Below are 21,244 nucleotides of genomic sequence, written 5' to 3' on the forward strand. Positions count from 1 at the left end.
TTCATCGGTTTTGAGCGAAGCATGGCGAACGATAACGCTCCCTCCCCGTTTATGTGAGTACTTAAGAGATGCCAGCTGGGCCCTCCACCCTTCGCGACGTCGACGATCTTTCTGGCTAACGCATTTTTCTTAACTCCTCCAAAATATTTGGCTAATTCATCGGAGGGATAACGTCGGCCTACGTTAAACCGGGAATAGCATCTTTCAGTGTATTTAAGTTGTTTGTGATATAAGTAAAAGATATAAGGCGAGTTTGTGTATTTTTTAAGATGTCAGTAATAGGTTTATTAGATTTATCTATAGTTGTAAATATGGTCATATTTTTACATTGTTATAGAATTAATGAATTATCAAAGAAAAATGTGAAGTGCATGCTTATTACGGTGTTTACTTATTGACTTTTTGTTAATGTCATAATTACATTTTTCGGAAATCGTTCTTAGTTTCAACTTTTCACACTTGATTATAGCGAATATATTATTGTATTTATAAATAAAAGTACAACATTTTTAATAATTCTAATACGCCACGAATATTATTATTTGCGAAAACTTTCTAAACACAATTAGCTACGACAGGGTTCGAAGAATATAAATAATTAAAAATTAATAAGAAGAAGTTTGAACTCAATAAACAATTCGAAGCAGCTCTCACTATCCTTTTACTCCTTACTACTGGCCTTACTATTTATTCCAGAAATAAAATATATAAATAATATAAAATATAATACAATGTAAATATAATATAGCATACCTTCCAGCAATTAACACAATAATTAAAATATTTCCACATTATCGATATGTACACTATTCTAAATGTGATTCTGATTATCCGTAATAGATTGCAGAAAATAGAGAGATATATTGCAAACATTTGTAAATAAATGCTTATATCTATTAAATTTAATATACTAATAACTCAGACCGCAGAAACAAAAAATCGTAATGTAAACAATAATTTTCCTCGACCCAAAAAACTGCTCTTATTCGCTACCCCCCTCTTCACTTCTACGCCGTTCTACTTTTTCCTCTAGTCGTAGCGATTCACGTGGGGGGTTTTCGAGTTCCAGCGGCGCTCTCCTGTAAAATGCCGCCCCATTGTTAGCCCCCGTCGACGCGCCCATTATGTCTACTTGGCTGATGGGAACAGATTATGTTGGTCGTTGTCATTGAAGGGCTCATCACCGCCATGACACTGATGCCTCGAGCATCGTAAGGGGGAGGGCAGTAGGACGCACGCTTATTGTCCGAATAAATTATGTCGGGCGTTGATCGTGCCTCGTCGACTACCCTTACCGGTTGCTGAGTGAAATGTCACGGATCGAAAAATAGGGTATCCGTTGTCGAGTGATTTGATTCCTTTATTTTCGCGATCGTCTCTGGCCGCCGTCACGTGCCACTTCCTCTCCACGTTCGCGTTAATCCTTTGAGAGACAACGTTTCTCCGGAAAATTTGCCCCCACCTGGAAAGATTAGTAAATTTTCTATGAGATTTTTGACAGGATGATTTTTTATCTAAGTTTTGACACGTAAAATGTAAAATTCTACATTTATTAATCTCTTAACAGTCAAGTTTTTCTTCAACTTAGACATTAGAAGTAGATGGCTGTCGTTTATATGGACATTTAATAGATAAAGAACAGTCCTAAAAGAAGGAGATCTCCTATCCGTGACAATTAATGTTTAAAACAAGAAAACAATTAAACGGCGAATGCATTGGGTTATGCCCGCTATGGGAATGTATTTTACTTATTAATTACGTGCTCTATACGTCATGGATGTGAGCATCACGAGGTTAATTTATTATTAACAACCTTCATGCTTATATTCCTTTTATCTATGTAGTTTTTTCTATTATGTCACTATCATGTATTTATGTAGTGAAGATTAATAATAGTCGAAGTTAATCACGGGGTTAATTTATTATTAACAACCTCCATGCTTATATTCCTTTTATCTATGTAATTTTTTCTATTATGTCACTATCATATATTTATGTAGTGAAGATTAATAAAAGTCGAAGTTAAATAAAAATAGACACCATATTTACTTCATATTTTCAATTACGATGCACAGAAACAGAAACAACTTTCATAAGCTTAAGATTTCCAACTCCAAACCTAAATGTAATTGACAATATCGCTTATGTAAATATAATACGATTTAGTTGGTGACCAATTGCAATCATTCACTAACTCATGGTATATCTACTCGTATTGCCTCCACAACAAGCTCCCAATTTATTATAACTGTCACAATAATTATAACAACCGATTAGCTTCAGAGATTCATTTGCAAATGCCTCAGTACATTCAGGATACACTTGTTAAAGCACGGGTTGCTATGTTCGTAATAATTAACTTGGTTAACGTGAAAAGCGAAGCTCCTTCTTAACGAACCCGTCTAATCGGTTAACAGGTTTCACGTTAAAGATTTCGCTAGAAGTGCGCACGCGTAGTTATACGGACGTGCTAACTACATGAAAGTGCATTAAAGGATGCCAACAGGGGGTCGAGCATAGTTCTACCTGACGTGGCTACCGTTCAAAGCAGCTAAGAACCACCCTTTCGGTATTATTTCGGTATTCTTCGACCAAGAAACTCGGCCACAGGTGTCGATCATTATGGATTTTGCAGTGTTACCACGTTCTCGGATTAGACAGAAACGAGACGCACGTTGTTGAACTTCTAGGCGGCTCTCAGTCCGTGTCCTTCAAATAAGCTAAGATCATCGTCCACCTTCTAATCTGTTTTCCGATATTAGTGACTTTAATTGTTAAAATTGGCCGAACTTGGGTTCGACCATTTGACAAGTGTACTAAGGACACTGAGAAACAAAGTCTGTTGAACTTTCTGTTCTTCTTTATTGATCCTTCTTTTGTATTGAACATCCTGCAGGTTTAAGAAATGTGATTTATGAATTTGCATTTGTCATGGTGAGAAATTGTGCTTACTCATGATCAGGTAGTTGAAAAAGAGGGACTCGTTAAATGTGATAGAGAATTGCGGCACAATTATCACATACACTAATTGACTGTCAAAAATATTCCAAATAATTTACGAAGTCTAAGTAGGAGAATTATACATATTATAATGACGAACTTATTATAATTTTTATAAGATACAAGCCTTATACAATCTATCTGTAACATGTACAACGATCGATGAACAAGTATAAATTATCCTAAAATATAAATTAATGTATTATATTTATAATATTTAATGTATGTATTACAGAATATATTAAATATTGTGCCTATTATATATTATCATTCTCATAGTACATACACATTTGTTCCTTTTTTGAGACATAGAACCTGTTCTAAGTACAAACAAATGGTCGCATATATTCATTATAAAAATACGCATTTTTGTATATCTAATTAAAATTATGCACGACCGTAGTTCAAATGATAGAGGCTCAGAATAAATATGAATTCGTATATTCAGAGTTAAACATTATCTTGTTCATACAAACAAGGATCCACCGTATAGTCAATCAGATATCTCTTCCATACATATCCTAGTCCTTATGTCCCGAGTTTCTAGTAATGAACATAAAAATATTAAAATACATAAGTCATCCCTTAAAATGAACCATAAAGAAGTCATCCATTCTGAAAAACTCCGCGTCGTTCCCAAAACCCTTGTGCAAACATAATTTTTTATCGTATCTACGAGAACTACGTATTCCCCAGCTTGATATCTCTGCAAACATCGCGATCCAGTTTCTTTCGATTTGCGGTCCCTTCCATTGTATAACGCAATTCCTTTCGTACATGGTCGCTGTTAGCACACAGGCAACATACGAAAACAGCATGGTCGCGTTCCAAAGACACGATTAAGACGACAAAAAGCTCGCGTGTAACGTAGACTGTAGACAATCCCGAGACCGGCACGATGGTCTCAGGCTTAAGACCGCATGAAGAAGGATCCACGTACTCTGGCTGATATTCAAAGAAAACGGGTCTCTTCACAATGGCTGACTTCGTAAGGCAAAAATCAGAAAGTTAGGGCGTCTCGTAAGCGAAAAAGGGACGACAGTCGAAATATCTGGATCCCCGAGGGACATGCAGCTGCTGTGAAACACGCAATGATTGGCCACCGTCACTCGTCAGCCATGCTGGATTTTTCCGGTCTAGCTTCTTTTCACAATGGTTTCGCGGTACTGAAAAAGGGTCAGGGGCTCGACGAAATCGGTATCGTTTAGCCGAAGATTCTCTTGCATCGTGTGTGCTTTTTCTTGTACTTTGTATGAACGTTTTCCTTTTAGCTTTGTTCGATGACGTACGATAGGCCTCCGCATCGTAACAGGGTCGTATAACGCGATCAAAAAATTACTATCGCTTCCATAGAAGGCGACTGAAGAGAAATTGAAATGGTTATTAAGGAAATAATTTTCAAGAGACATTTCCAGATGCAAAACATACAAATTCTGAAATTGAAGAAAACTTTTATTGCTTAGAAACAAATTAACACGCATATTACTTTCTACAAGTTTTCTGAATATTAGATAAGTTTAAAAAGGTACAATGACAAATGAAAATTATTAATACTTGTATGCAAGTTCCAATTTTAAACTTTCTTTTGATCATAACTGTATGTGTTTACTTATAGTAAATGTTAAAAATAATTGAATATGTAGTTTATTGTTTATTTATTGAAATATTTCGATACTTTACAAACAAGTTTCGTTCGTTGTGTATATAGAAAGGATTTGAAACAGCAGAACCTTGAACTTGAAACAAGGAAAGCTTCAACCGAGAAAAGCTGAAACGAGAAGGGGGTTGCGACAGATTTGCCTGCGATTGCTGGCCGCGTGCCGCAACCCTATGGATTAAGCGCAATTATTGGAACACTTTGGCAAACCGCAACCCGTTTCACACGCTCCTTCCATATCTTGTTATGAAAGTTACTAACTCTGTTTTCCAATGGAAAAATGGAACAACAACATTAGTACGGTAAATCCGGCTGGATTTACGTCCTATAATTATTGCACCCTATAATTCGTACGTCAATCATTCGAAGGCATCTTATCATAGACTAATATCAAAAGATTAGTAATTATTATAAATAATTATGTTTAAAATATTATAATTAAAATATTCTATATTTTGTTCTATATAGTATATTTATGTTTTTTAAGATAGGCATATAAGTATATCAAAAAAGGCGAGATGTTGACATATATTTACTTATAACTTGATATTTCTTTATATAACTAATCACGCGACATTTTTCTAGATTTAAAAAAAACAAAATTTAAAAAACAATAATATAATTGTAAATAAGAAATATAATTCAACAAAATATTAAAATATCTAATCGATAAAATAAATTGACGGTCTTATAACAAAAACAATTCTTGTCAAATTTTTCGAGATTTTATTCGGTCTAGTAATCATAAACGAATAACGTGATGGAATCGATCTTCTAAAAAATTGTCCATAACCTGGCTCATTGCCGATGAAATTAACCGGTTCCATAAAAGTAACCTTTGTCACGGTTCCACAACTTTATGACTTTATAACTAATTAGATACAATTCTGCTATATAATTGCGGGTACACTCACAGTGATTGTGTAATACGATGAATATTTTACTAAAAATAAATCGGCATGTATTCAACAAAAATTACTACAAAAATGCTAAAGTGCTCTTTTGCTTTCCTCAAAAAAGACAGGTTTGAGTAAGAATTATATTTATTGTAAGCCGTTCAATTTAATCTACCTATCATAATTTATACATCTTTCCATTAAAGAACTCATATTTCATGCATTTTTGGCTCTTATGCCGTTTTATTTACGATTCAGAATCGCTATCAACCAGATAATTCACGATTTCGCGTCTATACTTCCTTTCACATTTCATCACATCGACATTCACTGGTTAAACAATAAATGGTCGACCCTTGTTCCGTTGTATGCGTGTGTCCTCGCATATAAACGTTGCAAAAACGTGACTGTGATTGCGGCAAATCGCATTATTGCGAAACACCGGTATGCAAAGTCCATTTCAAGTATTAGGTACCTACGTTGTATCGAATTGGCAATAATTAGGCGCGCACACACACAAAGTGTGTGCATGCGATCTGCTCGCTTTCCATACAAGACACTCGCATAACGAGCCAGCTGGTAGTGTAAGGTCTGGGAATTAATTGCTTCAATTGAAATTTTCGTTTTGCAAATCGAGTCGTGCTACTCGCGTTCACGATTTGTACGAGTTTCGCCGTGAAAATTTAAAATTGTGGCGCTGAACTTACGAAAGGAACGGATTGGTTTTGTGTAGAAATATATGTTGCTTTGGGGAAAGCTGCTTCTGTTCATGAATCAATAAATCTTGTAGTTAGTACGCTTTCGATCTAATGACTTCATGCAATGTTCGTTTCGTTTTCTAGTCTAGTTATTTGTTACCTTACCATAAGAATTTTATCTTTATGTATGCTTTCGAGATCATTTGGTTTTAATTTTCTGGATTTTATGTTATGAGATTTGACTATCATGATTATATCGATAAAGTTCATCAAACAAATCAGAAAATATATATAAAAATTAGAAAATATTTAATATATATTTCATATAGATTAGAAAAAGGTATCTGAATAGTCAATTCTCGATCGTATTACTAAACCTCGATATTCAGGCAGTCATGTTTAACACTTATGTGCTTAAGATGACTACTCACGCTGTATACTAATTTTTTACTAAATATATGGCTACAGTAAATATCTTGTAATCTCTGTACATATTTTCAGATCAGCTTCAGACTTTACCAACATTATCACGACAATCGTGTCTCATCACAGTGTAAATGAAATTTCGGAATTTTTTATGTAACACATACAATACGAACATAAAAGTTTTCTATGCTAAATGTTCAAATACTTTCTTACTGAATCAATGTACTTCATCCTGATTGAAAACTTAGAACTAGGACATTTAGAACGTGTTGCAAATTACCAATCAGAATGTCTTGCGTGCATATGTGGCTAGCGCATGCGGTGTCAGTCCGTAACCGGGCGTCACATGCGACCCCTTCAGATGCGGCTTGGGTTTTGGCTTGCTATAACTCCGATAATTATGTTACCAATGCGTCGAAGGACAAAGAGCTCTCGAACGACGTGGATGGCTCGCGAACGAGAGCCAGAAGAGAGATGGTTGCTTGGTAGCCCAGCTGCCGGTAATCCTCCCTTTGTAATTTGCCTCCGTGACCCCTCGCCCCACCATTTTGCCAATGGCGTCGATCCTACGTTGGTTTCTTTCTAAAAAAAAAAAAAAATAGAATAGAATAGAATCGCTTCAATATAAGACGAGAAACGCATCGCTTGAACTGTATGGTACGTGCGCGACTTAATCGAACTTTTGATTCCTATCTTGTTAGCGTTACTGTCATTCACGTAAATGTATTTTAGTTCGCTCATATAGCTATTGGTTTTAGCCTTATGAAGTTTAAATATTTAAAACATTATTTTATTACAATTAATATTTTTTATATATGTGCAAGCTTATATTTTATAAAATTTGTCCGAGTAATTCGAAGATTTTACACTTCATAGTATATGGTTTGTATATGCATATCGAATGTCGAAATAAATTTATTATATTTATTCTTCTCCCCGCAATATATTTTTCACAAATAACTAACGAACATTCAAAGACTTTATCGTTTCGTTGCATTATCATCATTTTAAATATTACATTATTACCGTTAAGGAACTACAATTAAAAATGGAAAAATATAAGTAATATAGAGCAAACTTAATATATAAACAAAATCTAGTCCATCTTTCAAAGATAAACCACAAAAATAAAACCTATACTACTACACCATATAAACACCATATAACACTATAACAAACTATACAACTGGAGAATATGAGTTATATAACTATATAACTATATCTAAACTACTAAACTATAACAAAACCACTTCCAGCAACTCTATATATAACGATACAAAACATACTAAAAGAAACTAAAATCCCGAAAAGAAGAAAAGAAAAGAAATAATACAAGAAAAATAGGAGAAGAAATATCAATACAAGAAGTAAACTACGTTCTACGCCACTGGCAGGCGGTTGATGTCACCGTGGCCGTGCCCTTTGGATAATAGAGTCCGCGACTTTAATGGACTCGCTAATCCTCTTCCCTGTTTGTCGGTGAGTCCATCCGGGGGATGTATTCAAGGCATGCACGAAGGTAAAAATCGGGGCAGGGTGGTGTGACTGCGGTACGGTCACAGTTTAGGGCTGTTCTCTAACGGAGACTGCAACGTGTGGGTTGTCGCGCGAACGAAGGGCGACGACAAGGGGGTTGTCGTCTACCCTGTCACGTCCCGGAAAGCTGAAAACCCGCCCCTTGTGCGGATCCATCGGTGCGATGATACCTTGATTTCTCGAGTGACGAATTGAGTGCGCTTAATGCGAAGCGGTGCGTTTAACGACGTAATTTGACGTAATGCCATACCATCTTGAACCCCCTCGGTTCGCTTGGTTAAGTCCAGTTCTGTCGCGATGGTAAATTGTTGTTCGGTTAACCATCGAATATATGGTATCGTTAAATACGTTTATCAAAATGATAAATGTCGGCTTTTTTCTATTGAAATATGAACAATGTGTATTAGTTTACGAACGTCAATTTAATTTACACTTGATATTATACGAGAGGAAAACACGTCTTTTCATCTGCCCGTTTATGAGATATAAAAATGAAATTATAAAGAAGTGGTTTGTATTTCTTGGTATTATCAGTGTATCTAAGTATTTAACTGTATTTTTAATTAGACAAAAATTTAAATCAAGTTCTGTTCTATATCAGAAAAAGAAACATTACGATACCTATTGGTGATAAGGATCAAATTGAAAGGAGATATGTAAAATAGACCATATATGTTTAACTTTAATCGTATTTCTATCTTACGGTATTTCTTCTTTATTTTCCATTGAATTACCATTCAATTCTGTACTACTTTATCTTACAAATACCAATATAACAACCTAAAATATCTTAACATCTGTAATATTTAGCATTCAAAACCAACATTCAAAAATCTTAAGAAATCCTATACTCAATTTACCAATAATTTCATGAATCCTGTCAAAAAATAATTAACCAAATCTGCTAAACACTCTACTTCGCTTTCTTTTATTTTCTACTGAACATTCAAATTTTTACCTTCAAACCTTTTAACAAGAAAAAATATACAAAAATCAGTTATCATGCAAAAGAACGACTTTCAAATGAAAACCAAAAATATCACTTTTCATGACCAAGCAAAAGTTCTATACAGCAATCTTGCAACCACCTTCCAAGTTTGATTACGCTCTTCGAGGGATTGAGTTACTCAGATTGTTTTGGAATTGCAACAATTGTTGAATGTGTGGTGGTAATTTGGACGAGTACTGCGGCGCGGCGTTAAAATTTTGCTGAGGAAGAGGGCGATACTGCGGTTGCTGTGGAAGAATTGGTTTCTGGCCGCCGCCCAATGGAATTGATCTATAGTCCGGTTGCTGAACGCCAGAAGCAAATTGCACTTGCGGCCGGTATTGCGAGACCTGGGCCTGCGATAGCTGCTGAGGTTGGCTAGGCTGAGCTGGTCCCAGTTTTGGAATTGGTTGCGCCGGAACTGGCACTACGGGTGGACGAAATTGCTGTGCGTGTAAAAGTTGCTGGATCTGAGCTGGTGCTTGGTTCACTGTACGTAAGTGACCAGCTTGCCTTCTGTCGCGAACGTGGTCTGAAAATTTTCAATTTGAGAAGTTAGAATTACGGTGGTGGATTGGAGAAATTGTACGAGAAGAGGACGAAATACAAAAGAGATGGCTGCAGTCATTGTTAAACGAAGAATTTATCTCGTAAGTTAAAAGCTAAAAATGAAGACAATGCATACAATGTGCGAAATCTTGTAAAATTTTCAAACTATAATATCCGTTATAATATTTAGTGGACGAAACGAATCTCTGCTTCATTTCCTTCGTTATGTCTATGGGAATAATGAGTTTGCACAAACGTTTATGATTTAATATAATATAATATAATGCTCGAATAATAAAACATCAAACTGACATAATATAATGTTGGAATAGAAACTTGATGTGAATATTTCTAACAAGTAACTGATACTCGAATGTTAGAAATGCAAGGAGTAGCTAAATACTTGAGGTTAAGGTATGACATAAGAGTGTACAGTCAACGAAGGATTTGGGTAAAGGTGAATTGAGAGTGAAAGTAAAATTCCTACAACGATATAGATCAATATAGGTACTGAGGGAACGAGAGCTGAAAGATCAGACTATTAAGGTACAGGTTTGTTGTAATTAACATGTTTTAAAAGCAATGAAATTTTACTAAAATACTATGAATATTTACACACAACTATTGTTACAATCTTATTAAGAAGATGCAAAAATGTAATCAGAAATATGATATAATTCGTGAATTTATCGTTGAAAGAACAAAGTATATAATTTACCAATTGTAGCGTATTGAAATTCTTGTCCCAAAAGGTCACCAAACACATCACCAGTAGCATAAATAGGCACCACGGCCAATATTAAAACCTACAATTTTTAACAATTGTTAATATCCATCTTGAATGAATCATAGAACTACCTTAACTAAATGGCCTCACTCGCAATTTTGGAAAAAAATATATCGAAATCAGTTAAATATCTCTTATAATTAAACGAAGATTTGTTCGTCGCTTTATACTATTTATTATCATTACTTTCGAAACTACTTATAATTAGCGTAAAATGAATAATTTAACAGCTTTACTGCGGAAGATAAACATTGAACGTATCTATGGAACAACAAAAGTTTACTCTCTAACACGACTCACTTCGCATCTTGTAACGGAGAGATGAACGTGTTGACAGTAAAATAGAAAATTATACGAGGATAAATCATTTCTCCTAAATGTCATAAAAATGCGTGCATATGTGAAAATTGCGGATAAAGATAAAAGAAAAAATTGAGTTTACGACCGAGAAAGCTGGCTAATGCAATTTGCCAGTCTCTCGCGATACACACCATTGCACACTTGTAGACATTTACATAATTTAAACAATACGAGTAAAGTAACTTTTCACGAAGGAAAAGGCTGAAAGCAGTAAATGCCTGATACACACCTTTCGAACGATGTAGTGGTGCGATTTCTCGCTTGTGATAATAGATTTTTGTGGAAGATAATGTAGGTCAAGTAACTTTCAACGAGAACTGCTATATAATCGGGTATGAATTTATATACCAATGATGTTTTAGTCTTTCCTTATTGTGATAATTTAATTGACTAAATAATTAAGTAGAAGATAAGCAACTTCTTTTTAACTGTTATACATTTCAATAGGTGCAATATGCAATAGTTTTAGGTGAACGATATTTATCAATTCTCTGTCAATATTATCATTAGTTAGTTATTTTAAACTTATTCAACTTGAAAATCTAGGTTTAATCTCATTCACATAATAAATTAAATTGTCATGAATAAAAATGATATTTATCAATTCCTCGTTGACTGACGAGAATGTGAGAAAACAACAAACTTATAATTGATTATCTGAGATTTATAATTAAGATCTACTCTATACGAATTTACTAAAATTAATTACGAATTAACTTCCACTGTGTATACAATGAGTAATAAATTTCTAAGCTGTCACAGGAATAGATAAATCAATCTTCTTAATCTTCCACTTCATTGAGAGAAAATGTATCTTTACATGAAATTGAAAAATAGGAGAAACACGCACTGTATAAAATAATTTTCACGTTATTCATCCTTTATCTAAACTGAAGTAAGACTAAAATATCCACACAAAGCATACTTATAAGAACGGCAGCAAAACATAATTAACGTTTTTCAAACAATCTTAATTTATCTTTACTAACTACAGTAAGAAGGATATATAAAAAAAAATGGATTTGCTAAACATAGAAAAGTATTGCTTAAATGTTTACAGATAGTATATACGTGATAATAACAACAAAGCATAATTTATTTATTTTTACTAATTCATTATCACTTAGAAAGAAATAAATCAACGTAAGGAAAAAAATTCGCCAAGCAAAGCAAACATTTGTTTAATTTTTCAGACAAAACATAACAAAACAATTAAAATTCATTAAATTTATCTTTAAGCTTCCAATTTATCTTTATCAATACAAAAAAATATATGTAAGAAAGTGTATTTACTAAGAAAGCATAAAATTTTACTAAACATAGAGAAGAATATCTTAAATTAGAAAGGAAAAGATACAAAAGATCAATTTGTACTCACAAGGAACTTCATGTCGAAGGTGTAGGCGAATTCGGGATAGGAGCTGAACGAAACTGGCGGCCGCAACGCGACGCACTTCTATATGGGCGACCGTTTCCAGGGTAAATGGTCCGGCCAACCACTAACTTTCACGGTTGGTTGGTTTCGACTGAAATTTTTTTCTCCATCGTACAGGTCTCCCGCCCGTTCGTCACGTAACAAACGCGGCTCATATGAACGGTATGCAGTATTTCTGTCGCCGTTACCCAGGAAGTAATTCGACTAGTTGTACCAGAAAACCTGGAACTGTGACGATTCCATTTGAAATTATGCCTCGCTTAATGATGGGTTATTGTCCATTTAAATCGATTATTTTCCACTTGGTCAAGGATCACTAGGTATTTCATTCAAGTTATTGAAGTGTGATGGCAGAGGGATAATTACTTATTACTGTGTCACAGATACTGTGTCAAAGGTCATTGAAAATTTTATTAAAAGTAAAAGAATCGAAGATTGTGTATAATTTATTTGTTTTCTTCTGCAATGTTTATTTGCCACAAAATGTTATTAATTAAATTTCTCAGAAGACAAAGTGAACAATTTCATTTCTTATACGTTTTTGCAATATCGTTACTTACGTACACGATCAATATTCAATTTTTCAAAAATTAATGATTTATTTCCAAAAATTTATTTATAATCAGGAGGTGATATAAATACTAGTAAATTGCGAGGTACGTTTGGAAAAGCAGTATTTGCCGTGTCTTCATTTTTCTCTACTTTTTAAATTATGCAACTGACCAATGTGACTTTTGAATGGCTGAATTGTTAGTAGTAATTAAAATCAGTATTAATTAGTATTATACGATGTAGTTTACTTTACTATGTGATTTATGATGAGGAACTAGTATCTCTCTTTTCTAATATATACCTGCCAACTATTATTAAAATGCGTTACGAAAAGTTTTTCCGGCGACAATTACGTATTCTCAAAGAGGAAATTAGATGCTCACTTTTTCCAATCATATTGATTCAATGTACAAAGTATCTATTTCTCAAGAATTCTGCTTTTTCTTATTAGTGTTGTATCAACTATAAAAAATTTTTTTTTGAATACATATGTATAAAATTATTATACGATCTTCTTAAGAAAAGTGTGATGTTAATAAAGCTTTTTTTGTAGTGCTTTCAACAATTTTAGTATTAATTATTATTTCGCGCGCCATTATGCTGGGAAATAGTGTCCGTAATCGTGTTGTGTCCAAAGTAATATCTATCAGTCGTTCGTTCATAAAAATCTAGAGTCACGAGAAAGTTGCTGCTATTAAAATGTAAAAGTCATATATAGTTAATTATTATTATTAGCATTTCGCCCGTAACACAAATTGTGTGGCTGTTGTTTTCACATTTTGTAGTGCTACTTGAACATGCCATGGGTACTTTTATGGATAGTACGTGGATATTAATATGAACAGCTAGTCTTTAATAAATGAGATCTATAAATACCGTGTTCTAATTATAACATTATAGAAAAAGTAAGATTATTAAACAGCAACAAATTAGATTACTCGAATTAAACTAGATTCTATGGCAAGCTAAAGAAAGTTACTTGTATTTATGAGTATCGTTAAGTTTAAATTTGATGTGTCAATATCGTCAATATTAAATTTTGTCGATCAGCATTCCCTTCCAAGTGTAGAATAACGTTGTTTTATCGCACTATTTGCTTTTTAAACTTTCTTTTGTCTGCCACTATATAGATATATATTCCTCAACCACATACAAGGTTTCAATTTAGGTTACATTATCAAAATGTCAGCTCCCTTAAATGAACTTTTCCTGGAAAACCTTCGTTACACCGCTAGGAAACCAGAACTGCTTTTCTTGAGTGCGTAGTATATCAGAGGTTAATTTAAAGTTACGTAAAAGTCGTTTGATCGGCTTTTCTCTTCGAACGTGATTGACTTTACTGTACTTTGGAATTTACTTGACGGTGATTAACCGAACTGTAAAAAGAAAAAATAATAAAGGGGACTTGATTTGGCAGAAAAGTCAAGAAATCAAATCGACTGGAATAAGAATTAAATTGCTAACTTAAAACAGAGTACACAATTTATGGAATAATACAAGACTTTTAGTGTTCAGTTCCTACTTACAACATTAATAGTAAGGAAGCTCAAAAATAGACATTCAAAAATTGTCCATGGGTACCCTTTGATGAAAATAGAGCTATTAAAGAGATATTAATTATGATATGTAAAAACTGAATTTTTTCATCTACATAAGTGTCACATATAATTTATATTAATGTAAAGATTGTGAATATATGATTGTGTATCTACTTTTAATTTAATAAAACACTACGTACAAATTTTTATGCACTTTTTGCCTCTATTTTTGTTTTCTGTTTGAGTTTAATTTATTATTGTTTAAGTGCTTTACCAACTTCTAATTTATACCTATTCTTTCCTATTTTTCTCTTATTTTAACAATAACACATAATTCTATATCTTAGTATAGGCTATCTTATTAAACATAGGATTAAGACGAAATCGAATAAAATCTATTTCCAATAAACCAAAAGTTAACATCGACGTAAATATAAGTCACAAATGAATAAAACATGTACGTGGTAGGTAAAAGACGTATTTCTAGTCACGTAACGGTAAAGCTACCGATTGCAGGAAGCATATGCATCGGTCACTTCCGTATTCCTAAGTCGACCGTATTAATATCTCGCATAAAGTGAACCGTTTCTACGGAGACACTTTATATTCGATAAAAAAAGCCAGGATTTAATCGATGACTGAACAACTTGCTCGCGGAAACAATTGACCTTAATGTTCTACATTCACCGTTCTACTTCTTGTCTAATCTAACACTATGCAAAACGCTCCAATTTTATTCGCTAATAATTAAACATCATTATATATATACTCGTGAATAATAAATCTGCTACTTTGTGTCTGTTTCATTCTTAAAAATTGGAGGTCAAAAAAATTAACTTGATTAAATCGCGAGGATGATTGGGTTAACTAGATTACACGTTCGAAGGAAAATCTTCGAGTGAAAGTGGATCATATGCGAAACCGGATATATGAAACCTCGTGCGATTTAGCGCATCGAAATATAATTCCTGTGGTAAACTTGATCATCATTATTTAAAGTAATCTTTAAAATGCGTTATATTATACATTCGTAAGTATAATATTATGATAGACGATTGAATAACTATCTGTCCATGATTTTAATTATATGTACTTATGTCTTATAGTATAATTAAACTTACAAGGATTCATGTTTGTAAACTTGACCACGAAATTCATTTCATTCGTTTCATTCGCGTACAATTATAATCTAAATGATTGGCCAGTCACATCGATTGAAACAATTAATTGAAATACGTTTGAGTGAAAAATGTTTTATTAGAAAACGCTGAAATATAAAAACTATAAAAACAGACAAGCTTATTGAATAATGATCGTTGAATTTAATCACAATAATTGTCGTTAATCGAAGACCACGTATTTATGCGTTAAATCGCAATGCAATAGGTTCTTAAAGGAATTCACAATATGGCGCTCTACTTTCATTTTTTCTTTCACCGGAAATTGCATATAACAGGGAACTGTGTATATTCCGCTTATATTTCCGTATGTAAAAATTGATGGAGCACCAAATGACTTCCGTTATAGCAATACTTTTCTTTCATTCCATTTCATGGTTGTTACAAATTACTATTGAGTGTTCTGACATCGTTAAACGAAAGAGAAACGTCGAATATTTTGTGATGCAGTGTTCGATTTCTATAGGTGAAATTTAGATACATCTAAAATTTCAATACAATATGTTAAAAATACATATCACCGATCACAATTACTAACTGCGGATATTTATACATTTACGAGAATTTAAAAATCCAAAAATGCAGAGAATATTATGCGAAAAAATATACAAATATTTAAAAAATATACAATATTCATTAAAATATTATTTGAAAGATGGAACAGAACTGTATTTATGTTTCGTTTACTCAGATGTGGTCATAAAAATATAAATTTGCATAAACAAGCAACTAATGACATAAGTAACAAAATAGAAAACAATATCGTATGTTGAAATAAATATTACTTCGAGTATAGCAAACTGTAAAAGCAAGCAAAAAGCTCCTTCCTTCGACGAGTAAATATGTATTCATCGCTGCTATTGTTATAAATGTCTAATTAAACAAAATTTGACAGAAAATGTTAGTATAAATACTGTAACTTTTTAATTATTAAAAATAATTAAAGATATGCTATTTTCAATGAGTATAGAAGAAAACTTTTCTGAAACAAAAACGAATTACTTCTTAACATGTAGAATATAATATTATCTGAGTATTTCAGTTCACGAGTAACTTAAGTATATAAAATAAAATGCAATCGCAGCGACAGCGTTGATTTCTCTGTAATTGCATACCACGTGAAACGAATCTGACATTGATAAAAATATTGTCGCGGCAAAATACACATTTCTTATACAACCAAAGAATTAAAAACGTTTAATTTAAAGTTCAATTGCAATTCAATTTAAAATTCAATTCTGAGTCAATCGAAAATATCAATTCCAACAATTCCAATTTTTATAATAACTGTTATCAAACAACTAACATTTAAATCAACAGAATAAACGTTTTCATTCTTTCAACGTAAATTCGAAATTAATAATGAAACTTCAACGGAATAACAAATAAATTGATATCAAGTACCTTAACTCTATCTTTGTAATCGCACCGAAAATCTAGAATCCATCGGCGACAATCTTTTCCAACGTGCGAAACGTAAAGACATCGATCCAAATAATTGAAACGACCAATTAAAAATAAAACGGAATATCGAATCAAAAGCAAATATAGAAGATACAACTTAATTGAACCAACGATTATCTTCAATATTGTCTTTCGGTAACAGGACGAACTCCATGCTCAGGTTCTTGTGCTCCAAATTGAGCCTGAGTATACTGTGACTGCGATGCATAGACTTGGCTATATCCACTTGATTGACCTTGGTACGCGTCTGGTGATTGAATCTGGCTTTGATATTGGTTTTGATTTTGATACTGATTTTGACTTTGATATTGATTTTGTTCTTGATATTGACTCTGTCCTTGATATTGACTTTGACTTTGATATTGATTTGGAGGTTGATATTGAACTTCTGGAGCGCCAGTAGGTTTAATTGGTTGAGGCACGTATGGCTTGTCAAGACGATAATCGATTTGATTAGCGATAATGTTATAAGGAATTTGTGCTTGGTATTTCAATAAACTCTGAATTTGACCAGGAACATTGGTGGAATATTGTGGTACTGGTTCAGCTGGTAGTTGTTGCGGTCGTAGCTGTCGTTGATGTGGAGCTTGTCTTCTTGGTCTAGAATATGCCGAACCTGATTGCGGATCTTGTGGTGGACCTCGTATTCGTTGTGGGGCAGGCGCGACCACTGGCGGTACTGTGTGTACGGTAGGAGATGTTGGTTGCTGTCTTAAAAGATCTTGGTAGTAGTTACGAACCTGCTCTACCTGCATTTGGGCGGCTGGCTCAGGATTAAATCTAAAAGTTAATTCTTTCGTAAAACTATTAATTCTTTTATTACTGGTTTAATTTAAGGGTGATTAAATTCAGAGTTATTATTCAAGAGTAATTATAGCAATGCAATATCAAGAGCTGGATGTATAGTGGCAAGTATACGAAAAAATTTAGAATAAGAAAGTATATAAAAATTCAACATAATTTAATTTGTAATTATTAACTGAAATTTTGAACGAGAGGTAATCAATTGAATTTATTCGCCATTGAAAAGGGTCACTATAGGTACCGGTTAGAACTTCACATTAGTCAACTAGTCCAGTTAAATGTAGGATAATATGGTATTACTAGGCTAACTGACATTTCTTTGCATAATTATCCTATATACAATACAATGATATACAAGGGTAATCAATGAATCCTAGTATTAAGTAACATGGATAATTTTACTAGTTAAATATTCAATTTACCTGTATTGTTCAGGAATTAAGTTGATATACGGAGTTTCGGCCTGGTATTTTAATAGTTGTTGAAGCTGAGGCGGAAGATTGGGATTATATTTAATTTGAGGTTCAGCCGGTGGTTGCGGAAGTCTGCGGTGTTGCTGTTGCTGTGCAGCAGGAGCTTCCGGTCTGTATTGTGGCGCCTGTCGCCTCTGTCTAGGCGGACCACGTGGTTTTCCACGATAAGCTGGTCGTCGTGGTGAAGGGGCCGGTTCCTCTTGGGCTTCGGGTTGATACCGAGGTTGATACTCAGGTTGATATTCAGGTTGATACTCAGGTCGTTGATTACCTTGTGATGCTAACAAATTTTCATATCTACAAAAAAATTTACAATGTATTATATGTATATAGATCACAACTTTCCTTTGTTTATTTCATCTTCTTATTTATTTCGTGTTTAAAAAAAATTAAATAAAATGTTTTGGTTATACCAAATTCAATACGTCAACAAATAATACTAGAAATCATTCTACTAAGATATTGTTAAGGTTCTATTATATCATCAAACTGGATTGAGATAAGTAATATTATATCATTGTATTACATTGAGACACTATTATATCATATTAACATACTATTACATAATTACATTACATGTAAGATAGCTATCCTTATTACGTCATCTAGCAACTGATAATACTTTATATAACAGTGTTTAATATTCACAGTACTAGTTCTAGATCTTCTAAAACAACTAAATACAAAAATGAAGTTGGAGAAATTAAAAAGTATTATCTTATCATGTAATATAAACATTACCTATATGGTTCAGGAATGATATTAACGTATGGAAGTTGTGCTTGCAATTGGAGAAGTTGCTTGATTTGCGTAGGTGCATTATCCAAAGGCCTCGATTGTTGTAAAGCAAATGGTTCGGGTTGTGGTGGTGGTTGCGGTTGCCTTGGTGCATGAGCCCTTTGCCGATGTGGCGTTCTTGGTGCACTTGCAATTGCAGCTTCCGAGTATTGTGCTGTCTGCTGCGCTCTTGGCTGTGGTTGTCGATCAAATGATCTCCAGTTCACTCTTAGTCCTTTCAAGCAGAAAAGGAATTTAATTTTTGACTTATTCAGAAGACATTACGCATAGTTGCTTCCGTGTGTTAGATTGAAATTAACTTATTCCGGGAAAAAGCATTCCACAGATTTTCAATACATTATAAAAGACTACTTTCATAAAATTGATATTTTACGTTTATGTTTTAATTATTGTGACAGTGAAAATGAATAGAGTAATTATCAAGTATAAATATGGAGGTAAAACGCTATGGATTCACTTACCACTGGGATCATTATACTGAAGAGATTTCGCAGACCCTGAATTACCATCGTAGGAGCCTTGAATAATTGACTGACTATGTCCATCCGTTGATCCTTGGATGTTGTATGACCCTGCACTAGGTCCTTGTACATTATAACTTTCCGCTGGGCCGCGACTGGCACCATGAATTTGAAAATTAGAATGACCATCGCTAGCACCTTGTATTTGAGCGTTACCGTCTGTTGCGCCTGTAATACTAAAGCCACCTTCGTTTGATTCTGTAAAATAAAAAGGTTAAACATGGTAAATTATATGTTACAATTTAAATAAATTAAGTTAGAGATATCATTACTTGCTTCATACATGTAATATTGTTGCACGAATATTATTAGAAAAGTACTTAATACTTGTGTATGTCTTCATTATCAACTTGAAAATTTGTATTCTTATAAAGTGATTCTTTAGTTAATATTTTAAAATTCAATGAGATATTATTTTACGAAATTATTTCAGTACATTTTTATACGAATAATTCCAAACAAAGAAAGATAAAAAGTAAGACAATTACTTTCGCAGATTATTTTTGCAGATATATTGCCAAACTATTCTTGAATTTTCCAGAAAGATTTATAGTAATAATAATTATAAAATTGAATCAATATATGTACGTACGCTTTTAATTCAAATATGTAAAGATGTTCGTTTCATTAAAAATTAGAAGAGCATATTAATTAAAAAACAGCTTATTTGAAACACTATAGAGTTTAATTTGCGAAATATGTCCAAACTGTAATACAAATGTTAAAGTACTTCGACAAGGCTTTAACAAACGATGTTGGGCAAATCTGATCGTAAATTTGTATCAGCCGGAAAAATAGAGCAATGAATTATGCAGAAAGATTTTTATTCTCGTGGTAGTAGTAGGTATCGATATCTTATCTGCTTTCTACCGTTTTGATCTGTGTATTGGATTCCTTTCCCTTCCTCTATTCGTAAACCCTGGGCGACTCGATTCCCGTCACTGGGTCCTTGTATCGAGAATTGTGCCAAGCACGCTGGAACTGTTAGTAACAAAAGAACCTACAAAAAGGTTATAAATACAAGTTAATTATTTCGTCTTTGTATGGTCAGCATTTATTTCTTTATTGAATTTCATCTATTTTTAATTTTATTTTATTGTAATATGAAAATACTTCTAAATATCAGGAAGTGCTAATTGAACGTATTGAGTAGCAACCCATTAATTAAGCGTTTATTAAGCGTTTCCTGCTATCCAAAAGAGGGTTGTATTACACAATGATTCAAGAGCCGTATACTTTCTAATTACAGTGTTTAAGGTATTCTAAACAAAGTTCAAACGACATACCAACGCAATATTGAGTTTTTCATTCTTTCACCGGTATACATCAGTTAATTATAACATTATTATTAATAGATATATTCATTGGAAGAAATAAATAAATTTCCTTATTGATAATGATTTGTACCGAGTGTAATTATTGCCAAAATTATCGTAGATAACTTTCAACTCGAGCGATTCGAAAAGGAACTTCGAGGAATTGGTAGATAATTCGTAGATCATTCGCAAGATGCAAGTATCCTTGGCAGTGAAGTGTTTTGTTCTACAAATATTCTCATTGACGCAGTAATATTGAAAGGAGCAA

At 33.3% G+C, this 21,244-nt stretch overlaps 2 protein-coding genes across 2 annotated transcripts; both read right to left on the minus strand.

The window, feature by feature from the left end:
- Positions 1 to 8,959: 8,959 nt before the first annotated feature.
- Positions 8,960 to 12,373, minus strand: LOC117233216 (cell division protein ZipA-like). The gene is made up of 3 exons (XM_033493324.1): positions 12,276 to 12,373; positions 10,469 to 10,556; positions 8,960 to 9,733 (listed from the first exon to the last, which is right to left on the minus strand). Exons 1-3 carry the CDS (start codon positions 12,285 to 12,287, stop codon positions 9,315 to 9,317), a joined length of 519 nt encoding a protein of 172 aa, XP_033349215.1. The 5' UTR covers positions 12,288 to 12,373; the 3' UTR covers positions 8,960 to 9,314.
- A 4,326-nt stretch (positions 12,374 to 16,699) lies between these two features.
- Positions 16,700 to 20,669, minus strand: LOC117232960 (RNA polymerase II degradation factor 1-like; the record flags this gene model as incomplete). Its single annotated transcript, XM_033492777.1, is given in 5 exon segments — positions 16,700 to 17,844; positions 18,291 to 18,638; positions 19,083 to 19,353; positions 19,601 to 19,846; positions 20,531 to 20,669. Coding segments are annotated over 5 exon segments (1,665 nt in total), but the record flags the coding sequence as incomplete, so codon positions are not given.
- Between the last annotated feature and the right edge of the window lie 575 nt (positions 20,670 to 21,244).

The sequence above is a fragment of the Bombus vosnesenskii genome, unplaced genomic scaffold (genome assembly GCF_011952255.1).
Source record: "Bombus vosnesenskii isolate JDL3184/JDL3185 unplaced genomic scaffold, Bvos_JDL3184-5_v1.1 scf7180000013263, whole genome shotgun sequence".
NCBI lineage: Eukaryota > Metazoa > Arthropoda > Insecta > Hymenoptera > Apidae > Bombus > Bombus vosnesenskii.